Genomic DNA, 23,016 nt, shown 5'->3' on the forward strand with positions numbered 1-23,016 from the left:
GCTGGTTGTTTAAGAAGGGCACTGGGAAAAAAGATGTGATTAAAGAGGCTAACCCAGTGGGATTAGTTGAGGTAGTGAAGGAAATCCCAAGAGAAGTCAAGGAGTTGCAGGAAAGTGCACAGCTTAGTCGTGGGCTAGATAGTAAGATAGCACCGATCATTTCAAAGACTTCACCTGTGTGGGTAAGGTTTACTCAGGTAGAATGGGGGAGTAAATAAAGATTTAAAATATTCAGAGATACAGGAGCTAGTCTGTCTCTAATAGTAAGAGATGAAAATATTTGCACTCCTGAAATATTGCCCAAGAGATTGTATTCCATGGAATAAATGGAGACAGGAGTGGTGTTCCCCTGTATAAGATAAGGCTAGAATGTCCAATCAAGACTAGGCAGGTGATAGTGGGAATGATGGAAAAATTGGCTATTCCAGGACTATAGTTTATTCTTGGACATGATATAGCTGGATCACAGGTGGGCATGATGCCCATTGTAGTGGAGAAGCCAAAAGAACACCAGGGAACTGAGGAGTTAAAAGAAAAATACCCTGGAATTTTTACCGGACGATGTGGTTACAAGATCAGGAACTTACTGTTCCTCAACACACAGCCATATGTTAAAACAAGAGGGAAAAACAAAAGAGAAAGATCAAAGAGTTGAGGTCCAGTTAGCTGACACTCTGTTTGATGAGATGGTAAGGGAAAAACCTAAACAGGTAGAAGATCAAACAGAGGTGTTTAGTTCTGAAAGCTAAAAGATGAGACGATAAAAGGTATACATAAAGCCTGTATTCCAGTGTATTCCAGAATGCTATTACCTCAAGGATAAAATCTTAAGGCAGAAATGGAGACCTTGGCAGGTTAGTGCAGATGAGAAATGGGTAGAAGTTCACCAGATTATTTTGCCAGTAGAATACAGTGTGGAGAAAGTAGGACCAGCCACTTATATCACAAAATTGGACTTACTTCACAGTTACTAGTAAGTACCTTTGTCGGACAGAGCAAAAGAAGTTTCTGCTTTTGTAACCCCAAATTGGCCATACTAATTTAAAGTAATGCCCTTTGGAATGAAAAACGCACCTGCCACTTTTCAAAGGCTTATGATCAGACTTGTTGCAGGATTGACTAATTGTGGTGTCTACATACTGACTCAGTGATCTTTAGCCATTCATGGAAAGATCACATGGAGCATTTGGCAGACTATGGAAGGCAAATTTGGTCATAAACTTAGTAAAAATGGACTTTGCGAAGGCAGAAGTGACATTCTTAGTTCACAACAAATGGATGACACCAAGGAACATGAAGATGAAGGCCATCAAGGAATTTCCAAGACCATCCTCAAAGAAGGAAGTGCTATGATTTTTGGATTGAGTGGCTTCTACAGGAAATTTGTACCAAATGTCAGTAGCGTCGTAGCATCGCTGATGGATTTGTTCAAAAAGAACATAAAATTTTGGTGAACAGAACAATGCCAGGAGGCATTTGAGAATTTAAAATAAGTGTTAACCACCGCACCAGTTTTAGCCATGCCAAATTTTCTAAAACCCTTCAAAGTCACCATTGACGCAAGGTGTTGGAGCTATGTTGTAACAGGAGGATGATTGTGGAATTGAAAAGCCAATTAGTTATTTTTCAAAAAAACTCAATATCCACCAGAAAACAAATTCAACCATTGAAGAAGAGTTATTGAATTTGGTACTGGCTTAAAACATTTTAACTTTTACGTTGCCAACAAAGCATCAGAGACAATTGTGTTTACCAATCACAATCCTTTGACATTTCTGGAAAGATTTAAGGACGAGAACACCAGGTTATTTCATTGGATTCTCATATTACAAGTATTTAATTTACAGATTGTGAAAGTTGCAAGTCGTGAAAATATTATCATGGATGCAAGTTTAAAAGAAGAATGTTTATATAAGATAGAAACAACGGTGTTCAATGTTGTGTATTATATACATATATGAATTAATATAAAATGTGTAACTCTGGATTAGTGAGCTATGGATTTAGTAATATAATGGAGTTAAGGTTTTAAGAGAGAGAAAATGAAGCCATCTTTTCATAATGATGGTTTATTGTTTTTCTTAACGGGGAGGTGTTGCAAAGTTGGGTGAGTACTTGTGGATTGGGAGGGAAGAAGTTAGAATTTGGTGTTTGTAAAATGCTAGGGGGAAAGCATTGCGTGTTCGTTTTAAAAGATGATGTGATTTTTCTATGCTTAGGGAGTTAAAATGGATGTCTGTGAGCAGCAGCTTGAAAGCTTGCAAGTACACAGAGAGCACCCAAATTGAAACATTTGTATCAAAAGGCCGTACAGTTAGCAGGCCAAGGAGCAGTTTTTACCAAGACAACAAGTTATGAATTTCACCAATCAATTTGAACCAGGCATTTAGACACCAAAAACCTATCAGATTTTAATCTGATGGTTTTGACAACATAGGACCAGTCCTATTTTAAGAAATATCGATATGTCATCAAGGGTATAAATAGAAGGGGGCAGTTAGACAAACAATACAGAGCTAACAGCCTTCAGCTCTCGAGAGAATCGCTGGCTCTCACAGTCTCCTCTATATCTTGAAGCAAGCATCCATCTATATAACAAAGGTAACAATGGCACAACTAATTAATATCCCTAACAGAAGGATCAATGGAGAAGGCATTCCTGATAGAAAAATCGACAGAGAAGGCACAAGAACATTCCAGAAGACCCGTAACCTGGCTGTAATTTCGAGAGACTAAATTCCTTTTATTTTTAGTTAGTATGATTTGTATTTATTGGAACAGCATACCATTAGAATTTTGATTTATTTGGAATAGTTAGCAGTTAAAAGTGATTTATTCAGCTGGTTAATAGTTTAGTTAATTTGTTCACTGTTAGAGTTAGATAAATAAATTGTTACGTGTTGATTGTAAAGTGAGTGTCAGGGATTTATTTTATTTGACTGCTAGAAGTTGCTGAAACAAAGGTTACATCACTTTTCACACTTCTTTTACAGACTGTAGGGCAAGGACCTCCTTTTTGGGTGTTTTGGTGCTCGTTCTCAGAGGGGGATCAACCTCCGCTTTATAACACTCCCTCTCTGCAACTGCCATCCATCACACCCCCAGCTCCTGTAAATTCCTCATTACCTCTAACTGCCACTCCAACTGGTCCATGCAATCTGATAGGATTCGCAACCAAACACACTTCCTGCAGACATAATCATCAGTAACATGGAAACTCTCCCTTATTTCCCACATCCAATAGGAAGAGCACATCATTCTACTAAAGGCCATCTTTGCACCTTAACAATCTTCAGACCCAGAAAGTCGCACATAGAGCCTTACTGCTCTAAAACACTGCTCCAGGCTAACTTACTACCTTGTTTTTATATTTTTATAGTTTAATCACGAGATAGATCTGAATAACAACATATAATCAAAAAAACCCACTCTGATTACTCCTGTAAGGTTACACTTTAAAAAGCTGCTTAGCTGCTCCTCTGCTGTGAGCTCCCTCACGCAGATTTCTCTAAGGTCAGCTATGAATTTCACTGTTTGTTTATTTTTCTTAGAACAAACTCCAGGTCCAGAGATACTTGAAACCAGACAGCAAAGGCAGCAACTGTGCAGATTCACTGCTGGTTCCGACAGTCGTGTAGGTTACTTTCTGTGTTTGAATCACTACCCACGTGGTCACTGCCTTTGTCTCTCTTCCTCCTTTTCAAAGTGCCGAAAGTTCCAAAAAAATGCAACAGCCTATAAAGCAGTAATGCTGCTGCTAGAATTTGAGGAAATCAGCTCCAGCTCTGAAAATACCTCAAAAAAGAAGCAGCTCTTACAGCAACAATGTTTTACCGTCCTCCAATAGTAACCAGGGCAATAGTTAAACAAAATCCATCATTAAGGGTTAATGTGATGCCATAAGCAAGTGAAAGGGTAGCTGAAACTTTCCTGAAAGATGAAGAAAAACCAGGTGCAATGTTTGGTATGACATGCCTAAGTACAGTACAAAAAACAGATCTTGGGTTAAATAAATTAGTGTAGTCAGCTCATACTGAGTTAGAGGCATGTAGTTTCAGAGTACTGTTATCTTGAGAATGGAGTGCTGATGAGGAAGTGGAGCGCCCCTCATTGACCTGCAGATGAAGAATGGTCAGTTGTACATCAGGTGGTATTCTTAGTGGGATATTGTGAGTAGCACACAGGATCTCTGGGCAGGAGACATAGGGATTCAGAAAACCAGAAAACTAGTCATCCATTAACAGGCATTTTACCTGACCAAGCTTGCATAAAGATGTGGCATTCGTAAAACATGTCATACTTGTCAAGTTGTAGGCAGACTTCAACATGTGATTAAACCAGCACCCTTAACTCTCAGTTTTTCATTCATTATGGTCTGCCAATGGAAGTATAGCCTGATCAAGAATGAAATTTTGATTTCAAATCTTTTGAAAGATATCATTGGTAGTTTAGGGATTAAACAATTGAAATTGACTGTGTACCACCTGCAGACCCAAGGTACTTTGGAGAGGTATTGATAAACTCTCAAAACCATGATCAAAGCTTATTGTTATGAGTATCCAAAGGATTGGATTTTCTCTTATTTACAACCAGAGAGTCCCCAAACAAATCCACAGACTTCAGCCCATTTGAATCAATTTATGGCAATGAAGTAAAAAGAACATTAAAACTGATTAGAGATTAATTGCTAAGTCAGAAAAAAATGAATCTTCAATGTTAGAGTATGTGTCCACATTTCTCAAAATGTTAACAAGATAATGTAGAGATGCACAGGAACATCTAAAAACTTCCCAAAGCAAGATGAAAGACTGGGTAGATAGACATGCGATGACCAGAATTTTTAGATCTGGAGATCAAGTTTTGGTAATGTTGTCTTTACAAGGTGAGCCATTCAAAACAAAATTCAGTGATTCAGGGAACATAATTAATTGATACTCCTGATTGTAGGAGAAAGAACTGATTGTGTCACGTCAATATGTTAAACAGTACTAATGTGGAGAAGACAACGAGAATGTACAGGTGTATGAAGTAGTGTAGTAGAGGAGGATATAAGAAAAAAAAAGCCAAAGAGAATTAGACAATTCCCAAAGTGAACTTCCCACTATTAGTTGAACAAATTTGTAAATATTAGAGAATTGAGACACTGTACCTTTATATCTGGAGAAAATTCAACAGAGACATATAGTGAGATTTCTCAGAAAATACAAAGAAGTTTGCAAAGGTACACTTGGATGTACCACATTAACTAAATATGACATGGATGTACCTAATTTGGACCCAGTAAAACAAAACCCAAATCAGTTACACCCAGAGAAACAAACCAAAGTAACAAAGGAACTTTAGTATCAATTGATCAAACCAAGCCAGAGTAATTAGAGATAGTAGGAACTGCAGATGCTGGAGAATCTGAAGGGTCTCAATGTTCTGAATGTAGGCATTGTCACGGTTGGGGCCAAATTGGGAAGGCCTGAATGTGGACTGTAGTCCATTGGGGATGATCTGGTTCTGAAGAAGGGTCTAGGCCCGAGACGTCAGCCTTCCTGTTCCTCTGATGCTGCTTGGCCTGCTGTGTTCATCCAGCTCTACACCTTGTTATCTCAGAGTAATTAGAGTTCTTCTGTAGTTTTAGTTCGTAAACCAGAAGGTTTAATTAGATTATGTGCAGCCTATAGGAATATAAATGCGGCCACAAAGATGGATTCATACTCTATTACCAGACTAGAAGATTGCATTGATAGGGATAATAGTGTGTCTTTCTTATTGAAAATTGATTTTTAACTGGATATTAGCAAGTACCGCTGACACGCAAGCTAGGGAAATTTCAGTGTTTGTCCCGAATGTATTATACCAATTTTGAATTATGCCATTTGGGTTTAAGAACATGCCAGCCACATTTCAATAATTAGTAAATAGAGTTATTGCTGAAGGGCCGAATTGGGTAGTTTACTTGGATGACAGCACAGTATAAGGTACTACATGGAAGGAACATATGGAATGGTTAGAAAACTTATTTACACAATTACAGTCAGCCGAGTTGATGTTAATTCTAGCAAAAAGCGAATTTGCAAAAGCCATGGTGATATATTTTGGACATGCTGGACAACGACAGGAGTCACCCAGAATGGCAAAGGTAAAAGCTCTAACTAACTTTCTCACCCCAAAACAAAATGGAGAGAATTAGGTTTTTGGGAATATGTGGATTTTATCAAAGATTTGTGCCTAATTTTAGTGCAGTAGGGATGCCTTTAACTAATTTACTGCAAAAACAAATGAAGATGGTATAGTCTACAGAATGCCAGGCTGCCTTTGGCAAGTTAAAAGCAATTTTAATGAATGAACCTGTGTTAACAGCACCTAACTTTAACAAACCACTTAAATTAGAAGTAAATACTAGTGACTTTGGAATTGGAGCAGTACTCTTACAGGATGACTAGATTGGAATGGAGGAGCCCATGGCTTATTTTTCAAAGAAATTGAACAGACATCAACAGAAGTACTCAAACAACTGAAAAGGAAGCATCATCATTGTTAACAGCTCTTCATAACTTCAAATTTTATATGTCAAGTGGACACTTTGAAACTGTCATTTTTTCAGACCATATTCCCCTGTGATTCATGGAAGAATTTAATGGTAAGATTCCAAGGTTGTTCAGATGGAGCTTAGATCTGCAGGTATTTAACAAAAAAATTGCATATATTTCTGGGCAAGAAAATGTATTTGCTGATGCCGTATCTAGAATATAAGCCATCATCAACTTAAAAATGTGACCAAGAAAGTTGAATAGTGAACAAGAATCCGGCGGGAGGAGGAATGAATGGCTGAGACGTTTGTGTTTAGTTTGTCATTAGGGAGAGAATTATCTTTAAGAATTGATGTTATAGTCCTTCAGCCAGTCATTTAATGCAAGTGAAAGCTGCTTCTTGTTCTGTGCCTCAATATTACTGAACATTCTGTGTGATAAGCTCAGTTTTCACTCAAAATTGTCCTCTGATGGAACCTTCTTTTGTGATGTCTCACAATCTGATTTCTTCCTGAAACTATTGGCCTGATGTGGGAGAGGTTGAAGACAGACAATGCTTTGGAATGACACCTTCCCTGTGTAAGCACTGGAGGCTAAACAACACAGACAACACTCAGTGTGCGCGAAACACATGACCTGGCTCTGAGTCTGTGTGGAGATGCTGGTATATAGTAGGAGAGGAGCAGCAGGTGAAACAATCCTGACACATGTCATATGGTAAGGGTTTGGTGTCCCGTGTGGGTTCACTAATGTTCCAGGTCAACCTACAACAGTGCGACAGCTTTATTACAGAATTCACTCCGAAAGGGTTTCTCCCTCGTGAGCATGTTAGTGGACCAGGAGATACACCGACTGAATAAAAACATTGCATCTGAAGAATTTCTCCCATGTGTGAATCTGAACTGGTTCAGAAGAAGAGTTGTATTGGACATGAAATTTTAACTCTGTATCTCTGTTCCAGATGCTGCCAGACCTGCTGAGTTTCTCCAGCATCTTCTGTTTTTATTTTAGATTTCCAGCATCCACAGTATTTTGCTTTTATTTGAGTCTTTACTCAACTTCATTTACTCCACATAATATCAAGAAATGGCACAGACCACAGTATGAAAGGGTTAAAAAGAATCTTGCACAGTTATTTTAAAAAGTCAAATAAATACAAAGTATTAGTTGCTAGCTGTGAATAAAATACAAGTACACAAAACTGCAGGTAGTCAGTTCAAACAATAAGGGATTGATTGTACCCTACCATTGACTCTGATGCCATGTTGCCTATGAGATAGCAAAGAAGTGATAACCTTGAAAGAAGTCATTCAAACAGCAGGGACATTGAGCAGGGGAGGATAATTGATATACACAAGTTAGATGTAAATTGCTATGTTAAAAACAAATTGTTGCCAGAAGTAAGATTAGATTTGCTAGGCTGTACCTGCTTTCACTCCAATTATATATTGCAAGTAGATTTGGGTGCCTTTGTTGTGATTGGTTAGTTATATGCACAATTCAAACTTAATCAGTAATAGTGATTGGGTTTAGATAATTGTCCAGCTTTGAATTGGTGCGTGCTGATTTCTTGTCACTGAATCTAAAAGTATAACTGACTTTGTAATCCTTTGTTCAAGGTCTCCAGCATGCCATGGTCTGACTTTCTGGGATCCTTACTGTAGCATGCAAAACAGCCATTATAAACACTAAAGATCTCTGTCTGGTCACTCTCAATGGATAAGGATCAGAGGATAACTGATAGCTATCAGACTCTGGAAATGCCTGCAACAGTGTATAACTTAGCTGTGGTAACAAAGAGTCAAGCTCTGGCATCTACCGAAGAATTGCCCAGATATGTTCTGTCCAAATCTTTCACAAACTCAGTCTGACCAAAAGCACCCTACAACTGATCAAGTGCACACTGAAATTTAGCCACTTCTTGGGGAATGGGGTTGTGGGGTGGGGGGTGATGAGAAGGATGGGGAAAGAAAAGGACGAGAGTGAAGGTGCTGGATTGATTACACTCGCACGGTATTGAAGATCACCTGAAGAGCCTCACAGGGCTCCCTGAACAGAAAGCAATTCCCTTCCTTCACTTCATGTGTAATGGCTGTCTGAGACTACTCCTTGTGAACCCATTCACACTGGATCATCCCACAATGCTTTCATTGTCAGGAACTCAGGCATCACACCTATATTCGGGGTAGGTGAGAGAGGTGATGGTCAGCTGGTTGGAGACGAGGTCCATCTCTTCCTTCCGTGGCTGATGTCACCATTCAATGCAGCACAGACTAAGGAGGAGATATTGTTTATTCTCACCGTCTCTTTCTGGGGCAGTTCGCAGAGAGAAGTGAATGGGATATCTTGAGAGAGCTATTTCAGGAGAGGCAAATCTACCAGGGGAGGAAGCAGATGAGGTGAATATTAAGCCGAGAAATTACAGTTGAGGAGATGTGAATCTTCACAACAGGCAACCTCATCATAGGGCGGGATGTTACATATCAGCTCATGGGACTGACAGTCACAAAATGAATCCCATCTCACTACCCTGTTACAGTGAAACTCATCCAGCACCTTATCAATCTGTATTCTCCCTTCTGTGCCCTTCCCTCCTGTGCATGTGCCATCCTATCAATGCACATCATTGTCTTGGATGCAGTAGGTCTTCCTCTTCTGTTCTGCTGTAAAACACATCCCACACTGATGCTGTCAATTTGAAAGCTTCCGAAAATGAAGAATGCTATTCACACACGATAAATCTCTGTCAAACATTTACCGGGGGAACTGAGACAGCAGCTGCAATAAGTGAGATTTTATTCAGATGGGGCAATGACAAGTTTAAATCTCCACCTGATCCGCTGCTCAAAGTCACCTCCATTTCACCGGTCAGTTTCCCAAGCTTCAGGAAACTCATGTTGCTGCAGAAATATTTGGATTGACTCTGAGAGACGTCAATCAGAGAGCCCACCCACTCCGCCCATTCTCTCCTCTTCCTCTTCCAGAGCTGGTTCACTTCCCATGGGGACTGAAAACCAAGTGAGGAGATGGTGAGTGAAGGAGCAGCTTTTATACAAATTGTATCCCATAATATCCACACCAATCTACAGGCAGTCTGACTATCCTGTGGGCAATCAGGGGTGGAAATGTCCCTTATGCTGTGTGAGAAGATCCAGCTGAGAGAGCTGTTTACTCGGTGCTTTGTGCTGAACTGTTTGACTGGAGCTGTGTGTTGGATATTGAGTGTTTATTGGAAGCATTTCCCTTCCGATTTCCAGGCTGAGTTTCGTTGATGGCTCATTCCTGAATATGAGAAGGTGAGGTGTGATTATCTGGAAGGTGCAGAATGTCTGAAGATTCTTACTGATTTCCTGTTGCTGTGTGTGTGTGTGTTGGGAGCTGGTTATTATCCTGTGGAATGGGAATGATTAGCTATGTCTATGTGTTGGGATTTGGATGTTGCCTGGCTTTTCAAATCGCTCCAAGTCCTCCTCCTCACTCTCCTTCCAAGCCATATCTCTGTAATTTCCTCAGAAAACAAAGAGATTTGAATTAATATTGAGCATTTCATAACCACCAGATGTCTCAAAAGGTAATTTCAGCCAATGAAGTACCTTTGAAATGTAATCACTGTCGAAATGAGTTGTTTTGTATAACTACTCCAGATGTTAATGCTGGTGATCACTGTGACCAGTTGAAGAGCTAGGTCAGTGCTCGGAACTGAGGTTCTGCTTTGAAGTTGATGAGTGGGGAAGAGTTGAATGGAATCTGATTTGGAGAGAAATATCTGATACATTGCTTTGTTCTGTTCCCTGATCATTCAGCTGTCAAGTGGGACTGAACTGGCTCATGAAGACTATGTACTTAGTTTGTCTGTTGGAACTAGCCTGGATAATGATCAGTGAAGAATTTTGGAAAGCATACAGAAGAGATTTACCAAATTACTTCCAGGAATTAGAATAACGGGGAGAGATTGAGTTGCGAAAAATCATGAATGAAGTCTGAGTTGGGCTGTCAGGTTGTGGTGGCATGCAATCCTGTTGCTGCTGATGGCTCAGTGCAGCTCGTGGACACCCAGTTTTGGAATCTGTCCTTGGTCTACTTCCCTCATGATGATGAACACGGTGAAGGGGACATTCATCAGTTGGGAGGGAAGTGGTAGTTTTCCTTGAACTTGTTTGACCTGTAGCCATTGGACCCCATGGAGACAAGATTGAGGACTTCCCCCACCACCAGTGAGATGGGTCATTCCCAGGGATGGTGACAAAGGAGTTTGGGATGTTCCCTGATTGATATGATTCGGTGAGTATCACCGTACCTTACCACTCTGTGGACAGCTTCCCTCACTTGGGGACCTGTCCTCAACCCATAATAGTTTTGCCCACTGCTGCAACTGACAGCTGAATTTGACTGATAGCTGCAGATGTGCAGTCTGAGGGAGTACAGTGTATCTGATTTCCCAGGATAAACCAGAACCCTCCAATCAGGTGCACTGAAGTAATGTTTTCCTCAGCTTATAGCACTTCTAACTCAGTGTGTTTTCTTCAAATAATTATAGCTTACAAAGGAGAAATTTCAGAATCTATTGAAGTAACATTTCTCCTGAGTGATTTTTATGTCAAACATAGACTCTTAACACGAAGAGATACATGCAAATGGTGGGAAATTTGTCATGGCATTGTATTTGTAATGCAAAGGCCCAGATCAGTATTCTGGGGACAGAAGTTCACATCCCACCTGTAAGAATGGAAATCTGCTATTTATCTCTCGTCTGGCTCATATGTGACTCCAGACCCACAGCAATGTTGTTGGCTCTTAACTGTCCTCTGAAATGGCTTTGCAAGCCTACCAGTTCAAGGACAATTCAGAATGTGCAACACTTGCTGGTCTTGCCATTGACAGCCACATCCAATGGAAATAAAAAACTGAAACCACATTGACTTGTTCTAATCATACTATGTTTTTCTAAGTACATTGTTAAGACTTTCAGAGAACACAGTAACTCTGAAGAAGTAAACTGCATTTATTTCAGTGCAAGGGGTCTTGCAGGTAACTCAGGGCATGTTTGGGAACATGGAATCATAGCTATTACGGAAACTTGGCTGAAGGATGGACAGGACTGGCAGCTCAGTATTCCAGGTTTCAGACGCTAAAGGAATTATAGAAAGAGAGGCAACAGAGGAGGGGAGTGGCATTTTTGATTAAGGAAAACATTACTGCTGAACTGGATAAGGTACTTCTGAAAAATCATCCAAAGAAAATATACGGGTTGAAATTAGAAATAAAAAAGGAATGATCACCTTGATGGGATTGTACTATAGACCACCAATAGACAGGGAAAAATTGATGAACAAATATATAGAGAGATCTCAGATATATATATAAGAATAATAAGATTGTAATAATGGGTGATTTTAATTTTCCAAACATTAACTGGGACTACCATAGTGTTAAAGGTTTCAATGGTGAAGAATTTGTAAAATGTGTTCAAGAAAATTTTCTTTATCAATATGTAAATGTTTCTATTGGAGAAGGAGCAAAACTTGACTTTGTCTTGGGCGATAAGACAGCGCAAATGACTGAAGTGATAGGGGAACGCTTTGGATCTAGCAATCATAATTCTATTTGTTTTAAAATAGGTACGGAAAAGGATAAGCCTTCCATAACATTAAACTTTTTAATTGAAGTAAGACAAGTTTTAATCGTTTGAGACCAAAACTTTCAAAAATTGATTGGCGTAGACAGTTCGTAGGTAAAGGGACATCTGATAAGTGGGAGGCTTTCAAGAGTGTGATAACAAGAGTTCAGAGGCATTCTGTTTCTGTTAGTGTGAAAGGTAAAACTGGTAGGATTAGAGAACAATGGATGAATAAAGATATTAAATCTCTCGTCAAGAATAAAAAAGAATCATTGATACAGACAACTGGATTCAAATGAATCTCTTGAATAGTAGGGGCATTCTGAAGACGGAGATCAGGAAGGCAAAGAAAGGATATGAGATAGCCTTGGCAAATAAGGTTAACGATAATCCAATACATTAACAGGAAGAAAGCAAATAGAGAGAGAGTAGGGCCCCTTAAAGATCAAAGAGGTTGTCTTTGTGTTGAACCTTAGGACATGGGAGAGGTATTAAATGAATATTTTGAGTCAGTTTTTACCATGGAGAAAGAAATGGAGACTAGAGAACTCGGGGAAATAAATATTGATGCATTACAGAAGGGGAAGTGCTGGAGGTCTTCAAAAATATAACAGGACCTGATCTCGTGTATCCCAAGACATTGTGGGAAGTTAGGGAGAAATATTTGTATCATCTACACTATAGGTGAGGTGCCAGATGACTGGAGAGTGGCTAATGTTGTTCCTTTGTTTAATAAGGGATGTAAGGAGAAGTGATTCAGAACGATAGGATTTGTACGCATTTGAAGAAGCAAGGAGTAATTAGGAATAGTCAGCATGGTTTTGTGCAAGGGAAATTGTGTCTCTCAAACTTGGTTGAGCTTTTTGAAGAAGTAACCAAGAAGATTGATGAGGCCAGAACAGTAGACATTATCTACTTGGACTTTAGTAAAGCTTTTGACAAGGTTCTGCATGGTAGACAAACTAGTAAGATGGGATTCAGGGTGAGCTTGCCAATTCGACACAAAATTGGCTTAATGGCAGGAGACAGTGAGACCTGTGACCAATGGTGTTCCACAGAGATCAGTGCTGGGTCCGCTTTTGTTTGTAATTTATATAAGTGATTTGGATGAGAATACAGAAGGCATGGTTAGTAAGTTTGCGGATGACACTAAAATTGGTGTCATAGTGGACTGTGAAGAAAGTTATCTAAGATTACAGAGAGATCTTGATTAATTTGGTCAATGGGCCAAAAAGTGGTAGATGGAGTTTCATTTGGATAAATGAGAGATATTGGATTTTGGTAAAACAAACAAGAGCAGGACCTGTACAGTTAAAAGTAGGACCTTAGGTAGTGTTAAAAAACAGAGGTCATTAGGGTACATAATTCTTTGAAGTTTGCCTCACATATAGATAAGGTCAAAAAGGCATTTAGCATGCTTGCCTTCATTGCTCAGACCTTAGAGTATAAGAGTTGGGACCTTATGTTGACGTTGTACGGGATGTTGGTGAGGCCTTATCTGGAGTACCATTTCTAATTCTGGTTGCCCTGTTATAGGAAGGATATTATTAAGCTGGAGAGGGTTCAGAAGGGATTTACCAGGATTTGACTGGGAATGGAGGGTTTGAGTTATAAGGAGAAGCTGGCTAGGCTGGGACTTGTTTCATTGGAGCATAGGAGGTTGAGGGAAGACTTTATAGAGGTTTCTGAAATCATGAGGGGTATAGGGAAGGCGAATGGCAGGTATCTTTTCCCTAGAGTGGAGGATTTCAAGAGTATGGGGCATATTTTTAAGGTAAAGGATGAAAGATTTAAAAAAAGACATGACGGGCAATTTTTTACACAGAGAGTGGTTTATGTGTGGAATGAACTTCCAGAGGAAGTGATGGATGTGGGTATAGTTACAACATTTAAAAGACATTTAGTTAAGTACATGAATAAGAAATGTTTCGAGGCCGAGCACAGGCAGGTAGGTAAGGGCTAGTTTAGTTTGGAATTATGATCAACATAGACTGGTTGGACTGAAGGGTCTGTTTCCATGTTGTATGTCTGTAATAAATTCACCATTTCCCCAATAATTGATATTTGGGCCACTGGCCTGTAGTTGTTTGTTTTCTCACTTGCACATAGCGAGTATGTTCACTGTCTGCAGGTAGCTCCTTTAGATTCCGAGAGTGTAGGCTGTCAGGTCCTGGGAATTTATCAGATTTTACTCCCTTCGGTTTCTCCAATACTTTTTCTCTGTTGATATTAATTTCCTCACGTTTTAGCCCCTACGTTACTGTCCATGTCCTGAATTAAACTTGTGTCTTCCGCTATGAAAACAAATCCAAAACACTATGTTATGTCTTATTCCCCACAATATTTTCTCCTATCTGTGCTTATAAGGGACCAATGTTTATTTGAGATACTCTCTCTCTTTATTTACGTACACATGCTTTTACAATCTGTTATTACAGTTCTGGCTAATTTAGTCTCAAATTCTACTTTTTTTTAACTTTTAATCAAATCTTTGGTAGTCCTTTGCTGTTTTCAAAATAGACTCCCAATCCCAAACTGGTTACTTTTTCCATTATAAGCCTCTTCCTTTCATCTTAATACTATCCTGAACTTCCTATGTGTTTGGGCTTTCTTGCTGAGATTTTGTTTCTCAATGAAAATCACACTTGTTGAGCATTTTGGGTTGTTTCTTTAAATATTTTTCATTGGTCAGTTACATCCATACTTCTGAGTCTATTTATCCAGTTAACCTGAGACTGGACCTCCCTTGTACAACAAAATTGGCATTACATTTAAGGTTATGTTTGAAAAAAGTCACTCACAAACTGAAGCTAGAATTCAAAGGTATTGTGATCACTATTTTGCCGTAGTTATTTGACTGTGACATGACTAAATAACCTGCTTCATAATTTTGCAGATAGATCCTGACCATCACCTATCATGTTTCCTTTTCCTATTTTACAGCAGGAATACACTGTACTACACCAAAGAATACAGAGGGGATAGATACCGCAGATAGATCCTGACCATCACCCAAGGAACAACTGCACGACTCTGGGAAGACATCCAGTCCTTCACAGCATTGCTTAACACAGAGAAGGTTGGGCAGTGAAACCATCATCTGGAAATCGGTCAGGTCAGGAGAGCTTTGACGTATCATCAGATCTCGAACTCGTCAGTGGTGTGGGGTCTTCCATCAGAACCAGCCCTTCTGAAGATTTGGCTGTGGGTGGTTGGAAGAAGTGTGATTGGCTGCAAGTGTAGTGAAAGCTTCAATCGTTCATCAAGTCTCACAAATCACTAACTCTTTCCGAAAGGTGAGAAGCTGCTAAAGTATGAGGTAAGTGAGGAGGGCTCCACAGGCTCGTAAAGTCTCCTAATACTCAAGGTGCATCTGTGGAACAACTGTTAACCTAAGTACAGCTACATGGAAGCAAAACCCTTTAAGTGTGAGGTGTGTGATCGAGCTTTTGGACAATCATCAACGCTTGTGAATCACCGACGCATTCACACAGGGGAGAAACCGTTCAAATGTGAAGTATGTAACCAGAGCTTTGCCCAGTTATCGGGCCTCGTGAATCACCGGCCCATTCACACGGGGGAGAAACCATTCAGGTGCGAGGTTTGTGGCAAATCATTCTCACAGTCATCGACACTGCTTGTGCACCAACGTGTTCACACAGGGGAGAAACCATTCCGGTGTGAGGTGTGTATCAAATCATTCTCTGATTCATCGACTCTCCGCAGACACCAACGCATTCACACAGGGGAGAAACCATTCAATTGCGAGGTGTGCAACAAATCATTTTCAACATCCTCGGACCTTCGTATACACCAACGCATCCACACAGGAGAGAGACCATTTATATGCAAGCTATGTGAGAAATCATTCTCATCATCATCAGACCTCCACGTACATCAACGCATTCACACAGGGGAGAAGCCATTCAGATGTGAAGTATGTAACAAATCATTCTCACAGTCAGGAAATCTCCGTACACACCAACGCACCCACACAGGGGAGAAACTGTTCAAGTGTAAGGTGTGTGACAGATCATTCTCTGACTCAACAAGGCTCCTGCTTCACCAGAGGATCCACACAGGGGAGAAACCATTCACTTGCGAGGTGTGTAACAAATCATTCTCTGTATCATCAAGCCTCCGTGTACACCAACGCATTCATACAGGGGAGAAACCATTCACATGTGAGGTGTGCAACAAATCGTTCACGAGGTCATGGAACCTCCTGTTCCATCAAAGGATCCACACAGGAGAGTGACAGGTTTGTCATGGAACTTTCATGAGGTCTTTGACTATCCATGGCACCACAGGATTCATACAGGGGAGAACTCTTCAGGTGCAATGTGTGTGACAAGCTTTCACACAGTCAGCGTATCTCTTTTCCATCAGCACACCCACCCAGAAGAGAAACCCTCTCACTATAACTTGTGTAATGAAGCCTTCACACAGTTTATGGACCTTGTGGAGCATCAGTGAACCCACACAGGAATGACCTACCATATTTTTGTCACTCTGTCCTCAGAGTGTGTAACGGTGTACAGTTTCAGTGCAGGGTGTTCAGTGGGACTGGGAACAGAACAAGAAGCAGCTTTCACTCCCATCAAACACCTAGTGATGACATCACCAGTGCTGAGGGATTATGATGTCAACAATGGAGCCACCCTGCAGTGTGATGTCAGTGACACAGGACTTGGAGCAACCTCCATACAGTGAGGGCAACCAGATCATTTACACAAACTTGAAAACACTATACAGATCAAGAAAGCGAGGCTGGATATTGTCTTTATTTGTGAGAAGTTCAACGTGTATATGTTTGGGAAAGAGAAAGTAATGATGGAGTCTGACCACAAGCCATTTCAAAACATCTTCATTGTATCTGCTTCAGAGCATTTGCACAGGATGTTACTTTGCTTGTGGAGAATTTGTTTGGAAATAAAGTACAATCAAGAAAAGCAGATGTACATCACTGACATGCTGTTGAGAGCTGCTTACTGTTTCAAGTTGATGATGCTTGTACAGAGTATGAAACCTTCCCAATTTACTACAAGAAAAATCAGCACAAAGTGCTCTGGAATTATCAACCCAGCAGTGACATGGAGACGTCTTCTGGTCTCCGGGTTATTGGAGTCCAGAGGTAAGGTATTGGAGCCACTCACAGTGACTCCGTGAGAATTATCTGGGAAATTAAACATCCAACAAGGAATTCCCCAGCTTCCAGGATCCTCTGAGCGGTCTCCAACTCCAAGACTTCAGACAGTTACAAGTGTTGACCTGGATAGTTACCCAGGAAATTTTAGGCAGGAAGAAGCCTTGTCTAACTACTGGGTGCCCGTGTTGCTTACTCACCATAACTCACTCTGACCTCTTGACCACCCCACTACCAAAACCCTCCACCTTACTAAGGCCTGGCCAGACAGCACCACCACCACAACAGACTCAACCTGTCCAGCCCCGACTATCCCAAAATTAACAAATTCCCAACCTGACAATCTCTCCTTACCCAACCTAACTAATCCCGAACCAAACAAACCCCTTCATCAACTCACTCAGCTGCTGACCTACCAACCTACCAACCTGCCATCCTATCCCACTCCCAACCTTACTGATTCTCTTCACTGCTCTCTGTGTGGATTCCTGCACTGATTCTCTTTACTGCTCTCTGTATAGATTCTAGTACTAGGAGAGTTCTTTTGCCTGCTGCTTTCTAAAGCAGTTATGCCAGAAAGTTGACATCTGCATAAGTGGGTAGTTTTCTCTCTGTTCAGTGTCAAAAATAGAGGTTCTGACTCAGGATTTGGGATGAATCTGACAGATTTAGCAAACTACCCAACAAGTTGCAACTCTTCAAATGTTACAAAAAGTTGTGATGAAAGGATGGCCTGAAACCACCAAAGAGACCCCTGTTACGGTAAGAGAGAATTGGACAAATAGACACAAACAGATTGCCAAAGATAGCATCTTGTACAAAAGGTGCAGGGTTATTATGCCTAAAGAAATGAGAATAGAACAGTATTTAAAACTCAAATTGCTCCAATTATTTCTGGAGCAACATGAGAAATATTTGACAGAGATTTCTAGTGTGAGAATAGCATTCTTCATCCTCGGAAGCTTTCAAACTGACAACACCAGTGTGGGATGTGTAGCCTCGGATGTGTTTTACAGCAGATCAGAAGAGGAAGACCCCCAGCATCCAAGGTAGTGATGACATGCAGTGGTGGGATTATCACATATACAGGAGGCAGGGTCACAGAAGGGAATCGAACAGGAGAGAGAAATACAGAAGGGGAGGGAGGGACAGAGGAGGGAGGATGGAGCAATTTACTTTGCTCTGTTCTCCTCCTCCCCCATCTCTCCTTCCTTCTCAATCTTCTTCCTATTTTTCACACGTCTCTCTCTTCTCTCTCAAACTCCACCATTATAGTGATGAGGAATGGTGAGAAAATGCACAATTTTAAACTCTATCATGAATGTAAAAAGTAAGCAGAAACTCTATTCAGTATTATTAAGGCAACAATGTTATTATGACTAGATTTAACTATTTATCCTGTTATGTGACACAAGTCTATGGGCCTTGCTGAATTAATTGCTGGCCAAGCATGTACGCTGCTGACGAGGGTTGTTGATGTTGTCTGATGTGCCCACTCTACTGTACCAACTCTCAGACATTTCCTTCTAGCTCCCTCTGGACCATTGTCCCAGCACTATTCCTCAACTGGTTTTTCCAGGACAGTCACTGATCTCATCTCCCCTGGAGATCTTCCCTCCACAGCTTTCTACCAAATAGTCCCCAACCCCAAAGAGCCCTTCTCCCCACAATCCACGAACAAGACTAATCCAGCAGACTCATCATTTCAGTCTCTTCCTGCCCCAATAAACTTATCTCTTCCTATCTGCAGTCTATTTGTCTCTTCCCCCTTGTCCAGTCTCTTCCCCCTCAGCCAGTTTCTTCCACTTACATTTGTGATTCTTCTGAAACTTAGTATTGGTTCCACAATTTCCAATTTGTTTGCCCCAGCTGCCTCTCTTCACCATGGACTATAAAATCCCTCACTTGTCCATCCCCCAGCAGAATCATCTGAAGGCTGTGCACTTCTTTCTTGAAAAGAGGCCTGAACAGTTTCCCTGTCCATCGCCCTCCACCTGGTTGAGCTCCTACTTACTTCGAACATTTTCTCCTTGAACTTGTCTCATATTCTCCAAGTAAAAGATGTAGCGATGAGTATCTACATGAGTCCCGTTGTGCAACTCTCTTTCAGGGGTATGTGGAACATTCCTTCTTCCAGTCCTACTCGGACCCCCTCCGATAACTCTTTTTCTGATATAGTGAAGCCTCCTGGTCTCAGCCAGAATTGGAAAAATTCATCAGTTTTGCTTCCAGTATCCATCCTTCTCCATCTTCATCTGGCCCAACTCTGACTCTACCCCTTCTTTTCCTTGACATTTCCATTTTTTGGGGATAGGCTGTCCATCAATATCTATTACAAACCCATCAACATCCACTTGCCTTGATTATATTTCATCACAGTCTTCCTGTAAGGACTCCTGTAATGGCTATTTGCTGAAAGTTTTAACACTTGCTCTTTTACCTTTTCCCTTCTCACTGCCCCACACCCCAAACACACCATGCAGGTGATGCAGCAATTTATTTTAACTGCAAATGTTTTGTGAACCAGCACCTATGGAACCAGGAGTGTGCCAGTTGATCAAATATTCCAGTTGATCAAGAGGTCCATATAGTCAATGTAAAACACATGAAAATAATAGAAGCATAATGCAAGCAGTATACACATCACTGTATACTTTGTTTACAGTGTAAATCCATAATAATGCAACTTTCCTTAAACTTGCTGGTAAACAGCATTCTCACTCGCACCCTCAATTGACTACTTGGGCATCACGGAGATCGCAATAATACAATAAACTTCCAGTATTGAGGTATATAATTTTTGTCATTTGATCGAGTGTGAGTTCATAAGGTGCCATTAAAACCTTTTTTCAATCTAATCTACTCACTGCTGACAATGCAATTTACATTGGTGAGACTAAACACATAGTCAGTCGCCACTTTGAGGAGCACCTCACTATCTGTGAGAATGACCCTAACCTTCCAGTCACTATTTCAGTACATCATCCCATACTAACATTTCTGTGTCATTGTGGAATGCTGCAATTTTCCAACAAACTGGAGGAATAGTACATCATGTTCTGCTTTGGAACTTTACAGCCTTTAGGAGTCAACAACTTCAGCCATGAACTCTGTCTTCTATTTTGATTATAAGCCACCCCCTCCACCGCAGAGTCTTGTTTGCTGTCAGCAGCGCTGACCTATTTTTAACTGTTCACACATAGCATTTTCTGCATCAATATTACTTCTCTACCATTAAAATTCCATTTGCCATTTGTTGTGGGCATTCTCGGTATCTGTTCCACTCATTCCTCCTTCCACTTTGTCAAAAGCATAAAACCACACATATTCCAGTTCCTTTCAGTTCTGGAGAAAAATCATATTGGATTCAGAACATTAACTGGCTCTTTTTGTACAGTGCAGTCAGACCAGCAGAAGTTCTTGAACATTTTTTTTAAATTTTATATGTAGACTTGATTCATGAATACGATTGACTGTTTTGTGCCTCAGAACAGAAAAATCTTGAGTATAATTTGAAGAGCTGTCTCAAATAGAGGCAATCAGCAGAAACTCAGCACTCTCACTATTCCTGTCTGGGGCCATTTCTGTGTTTGGAACCAGCTTCCTGGCTGATGTTTAATAAACTGATGCTGAAGATCGAAAAAGTTCAATTCACACTTAATGTTACTGACACTTAAAATTCCCAATACTGCCACTTACAACCAGATTACACTGATAAACCTGCACCCAAAACATAGCACAAACTCTTGACCGTAACTGGTGTGCTTGTGCTTGTTGCAAATTTGTCCAAAGGTTTTACTAAAGCAAATATTTTTTAAGTGTGTGTGACAATAGAAGCAGTTATTTTTTAGGGTGGTATATTGTGATCTGATTCGTTTCATGATCAATGCAGTGTGTAAACACTGTGTAAACATCCACTGGATAATTTTCTGAGACTTAAGATATATTTTAAATCTCATTTCATCGACTTTTAGCCCAGAGAATTTTTCATCTTCGTAATTTATGTGCTATTTTTTCTTAGTATTTTGTCCTGGCTTTTGTACTTAGTTACTCAGTTGTGGATGGTTCATAGTGTTCTTGTATGTGGGGAATGGACAAAAGCACAGCTGAAGAGAGGAAGGAAACAATGACTGAAGATATCTACAGCCTTGTGATCACTAGTAGTAGACAAGAGTCAAAAAGATGTGTTTTTCTTATTCCAACATCTGCAAGCCTTGTTATTTTCCAACTAAATCTGACAAGATTAGAACTGAGATTATTCACGTTTACGAAAGCCTTTGATAATAAGTGCTGAGAATACTTTAACTAACTGATGAATCTACAAAAAATCTGTTTTAATGTGGGAGAAAGCCACAAGATTGGCAGGGGCAAAGGGGAATACCACTGGCAACAATCCTAGGTCAGAGGGGATTGAATAAAATTATGTGCTGTTGTCATCTGATGTCCTGAAGGGGTGTGAACATTGGTCTGAGTGACATACTTCACACGATAACCATCAGGAGATTGTCAGGGGAAGTGGTCTGGTCAATCACTCAGGTCGTGAAAGGGTTTCATTTAACAGTTTGACCATCTAAGGACTGACCCTTGTCACACAAGAAGGCCAGTTTTGTAAGTTTATTTGTAGCAGCTCTATATACATATACATGTGAACATATACTCAATAAAGAAGCGTAATTACACTACACACACTTGTTCTGCACCATTGTGTATTCAGAGTAAGACCAGAATCTAGAAGTGGTCTGTCTGGGGAAAAGCGGAAATGTCTACAATTTCTTCACCCATTTTATGACGTGACTGTTTCAATAAACATAGGTTGGGATGAGGGGTGATGTATCTACAGGAAGCCCAGAGCCTGGGGACTTATTCATGGGATCCTAACAATAACATTAATGCATATTCATGGAATAATTAATCTAGAGTTGGACTTGAACCCACAACCTTGTTCTTTGAGTGAGAGAGTTATGGGTTCAAATCCCACTTCAGGTCTTGAGCACAAAAACTCCTGGTGGACACTCCAATGCAGCACTGAGAGGCGGACAAGATTACAGAGATAGAGAGGGGTGGGTTGATGGAGGAGCTTCAAAACAAACTGAAAAACCTTACTGAAACTAGCACTAAACGTTCCTGGGAAGAGTGGGTTATTCTCTGAGTTTTATTCCAGACACACTGTTAGAACTGTGTCTAAACAATAGAACTTTCCTGTGTGAATGAAAGTAGAATGGTTCATCACAGTAGTGATTGAAGACAATTCCTTAAGACGCCCATTCCAGCTGACACTAGGGACTTTATCAGCTTTTACAGCTTCAGAAAGACAATACTTGACACCTGCGGCTCTAACTAGTTATTCTTTTCAATGGAAGAAAATGTTCAGGCTGCCTGCTTGCTGGGGGCTAAGAATTTTGTACACAGCCCTGGAACTTAACCCTTTAGAAACTGAATGTAAGACATCAACAATATCTGAGGCCAGCATTTCATCTGAGTCAAAAGACTCAATCCTTGAGCACAAAGGCTGATATTCTAGTGCTCTACCGAGTGAATGTTGCGTTGTCAGAGATACTATTGTTCAATGAATTAAACCAACGTCCATTCTGTCTTCTGACATGAATGTAAAAGATCCCATGATAGTGTCAAACAAGAGCAGGGCAGTTCACACAGGCATTCAGACCAACATGGATCCCACAGTCAATGTCACAAAAACATAATCTGGTCATTATCACTTTGCATTTTGTAGG

At 40.4% G+C, this 23,016-nt stretch overlaps 1 protein-coding gene across 7 annotated transcripts in view; it reads left to right on the forward strand.

Moving 5' to 3' along the window:
- The window catches only part of LOC109918058 (zinc finger protein 271-like), a 39,629-nt gene extending 17,470 nt beyond the window's left edge, over positions 1-22,159 (forward strand). For 4 of the 7 annotated variants that reach the window (XM_048616794.1, XM_048616789.1, XM_048616790.1 and 1 more), the window contains one exon: positions 15,082-22,159. In XM_048616794.1, coding sequence (XP_048472751.1) covers positions 15,545-16,396 — 852 coding nt within the window. In that variant the 5' untranslated portion in view covers positions 15,082-15,544 and the 3' untranslated portion in view covers positions 16,397-22,159. Of the gene's footprint in view, positions 1-9,510; positions 9,818-15,081 lie in introns of those variants that run through there. The other 3 variants (XM_048616793.1, XM_048616788.1, XM_048616792.1) reach the window with 3 other exon arrangements.
- The last annotated feature ends 857 nt before the right edge of the window (positions 22,160-23,016 follow it).

Source organism: Rhincodon typus, chromosome 35 (assembly GCF_021869965.1).
Source record: "Rhincodon typus isolate 14 chromosome 35, sRhiTyp1.1, whole genome shotgun sequence".
NCBI lineage: Eukaryota > Metazoa > Chordata > Chondrichthyes > Orectolobiformes > Rhincodontidae > Rhincodon > Rhincodon typus.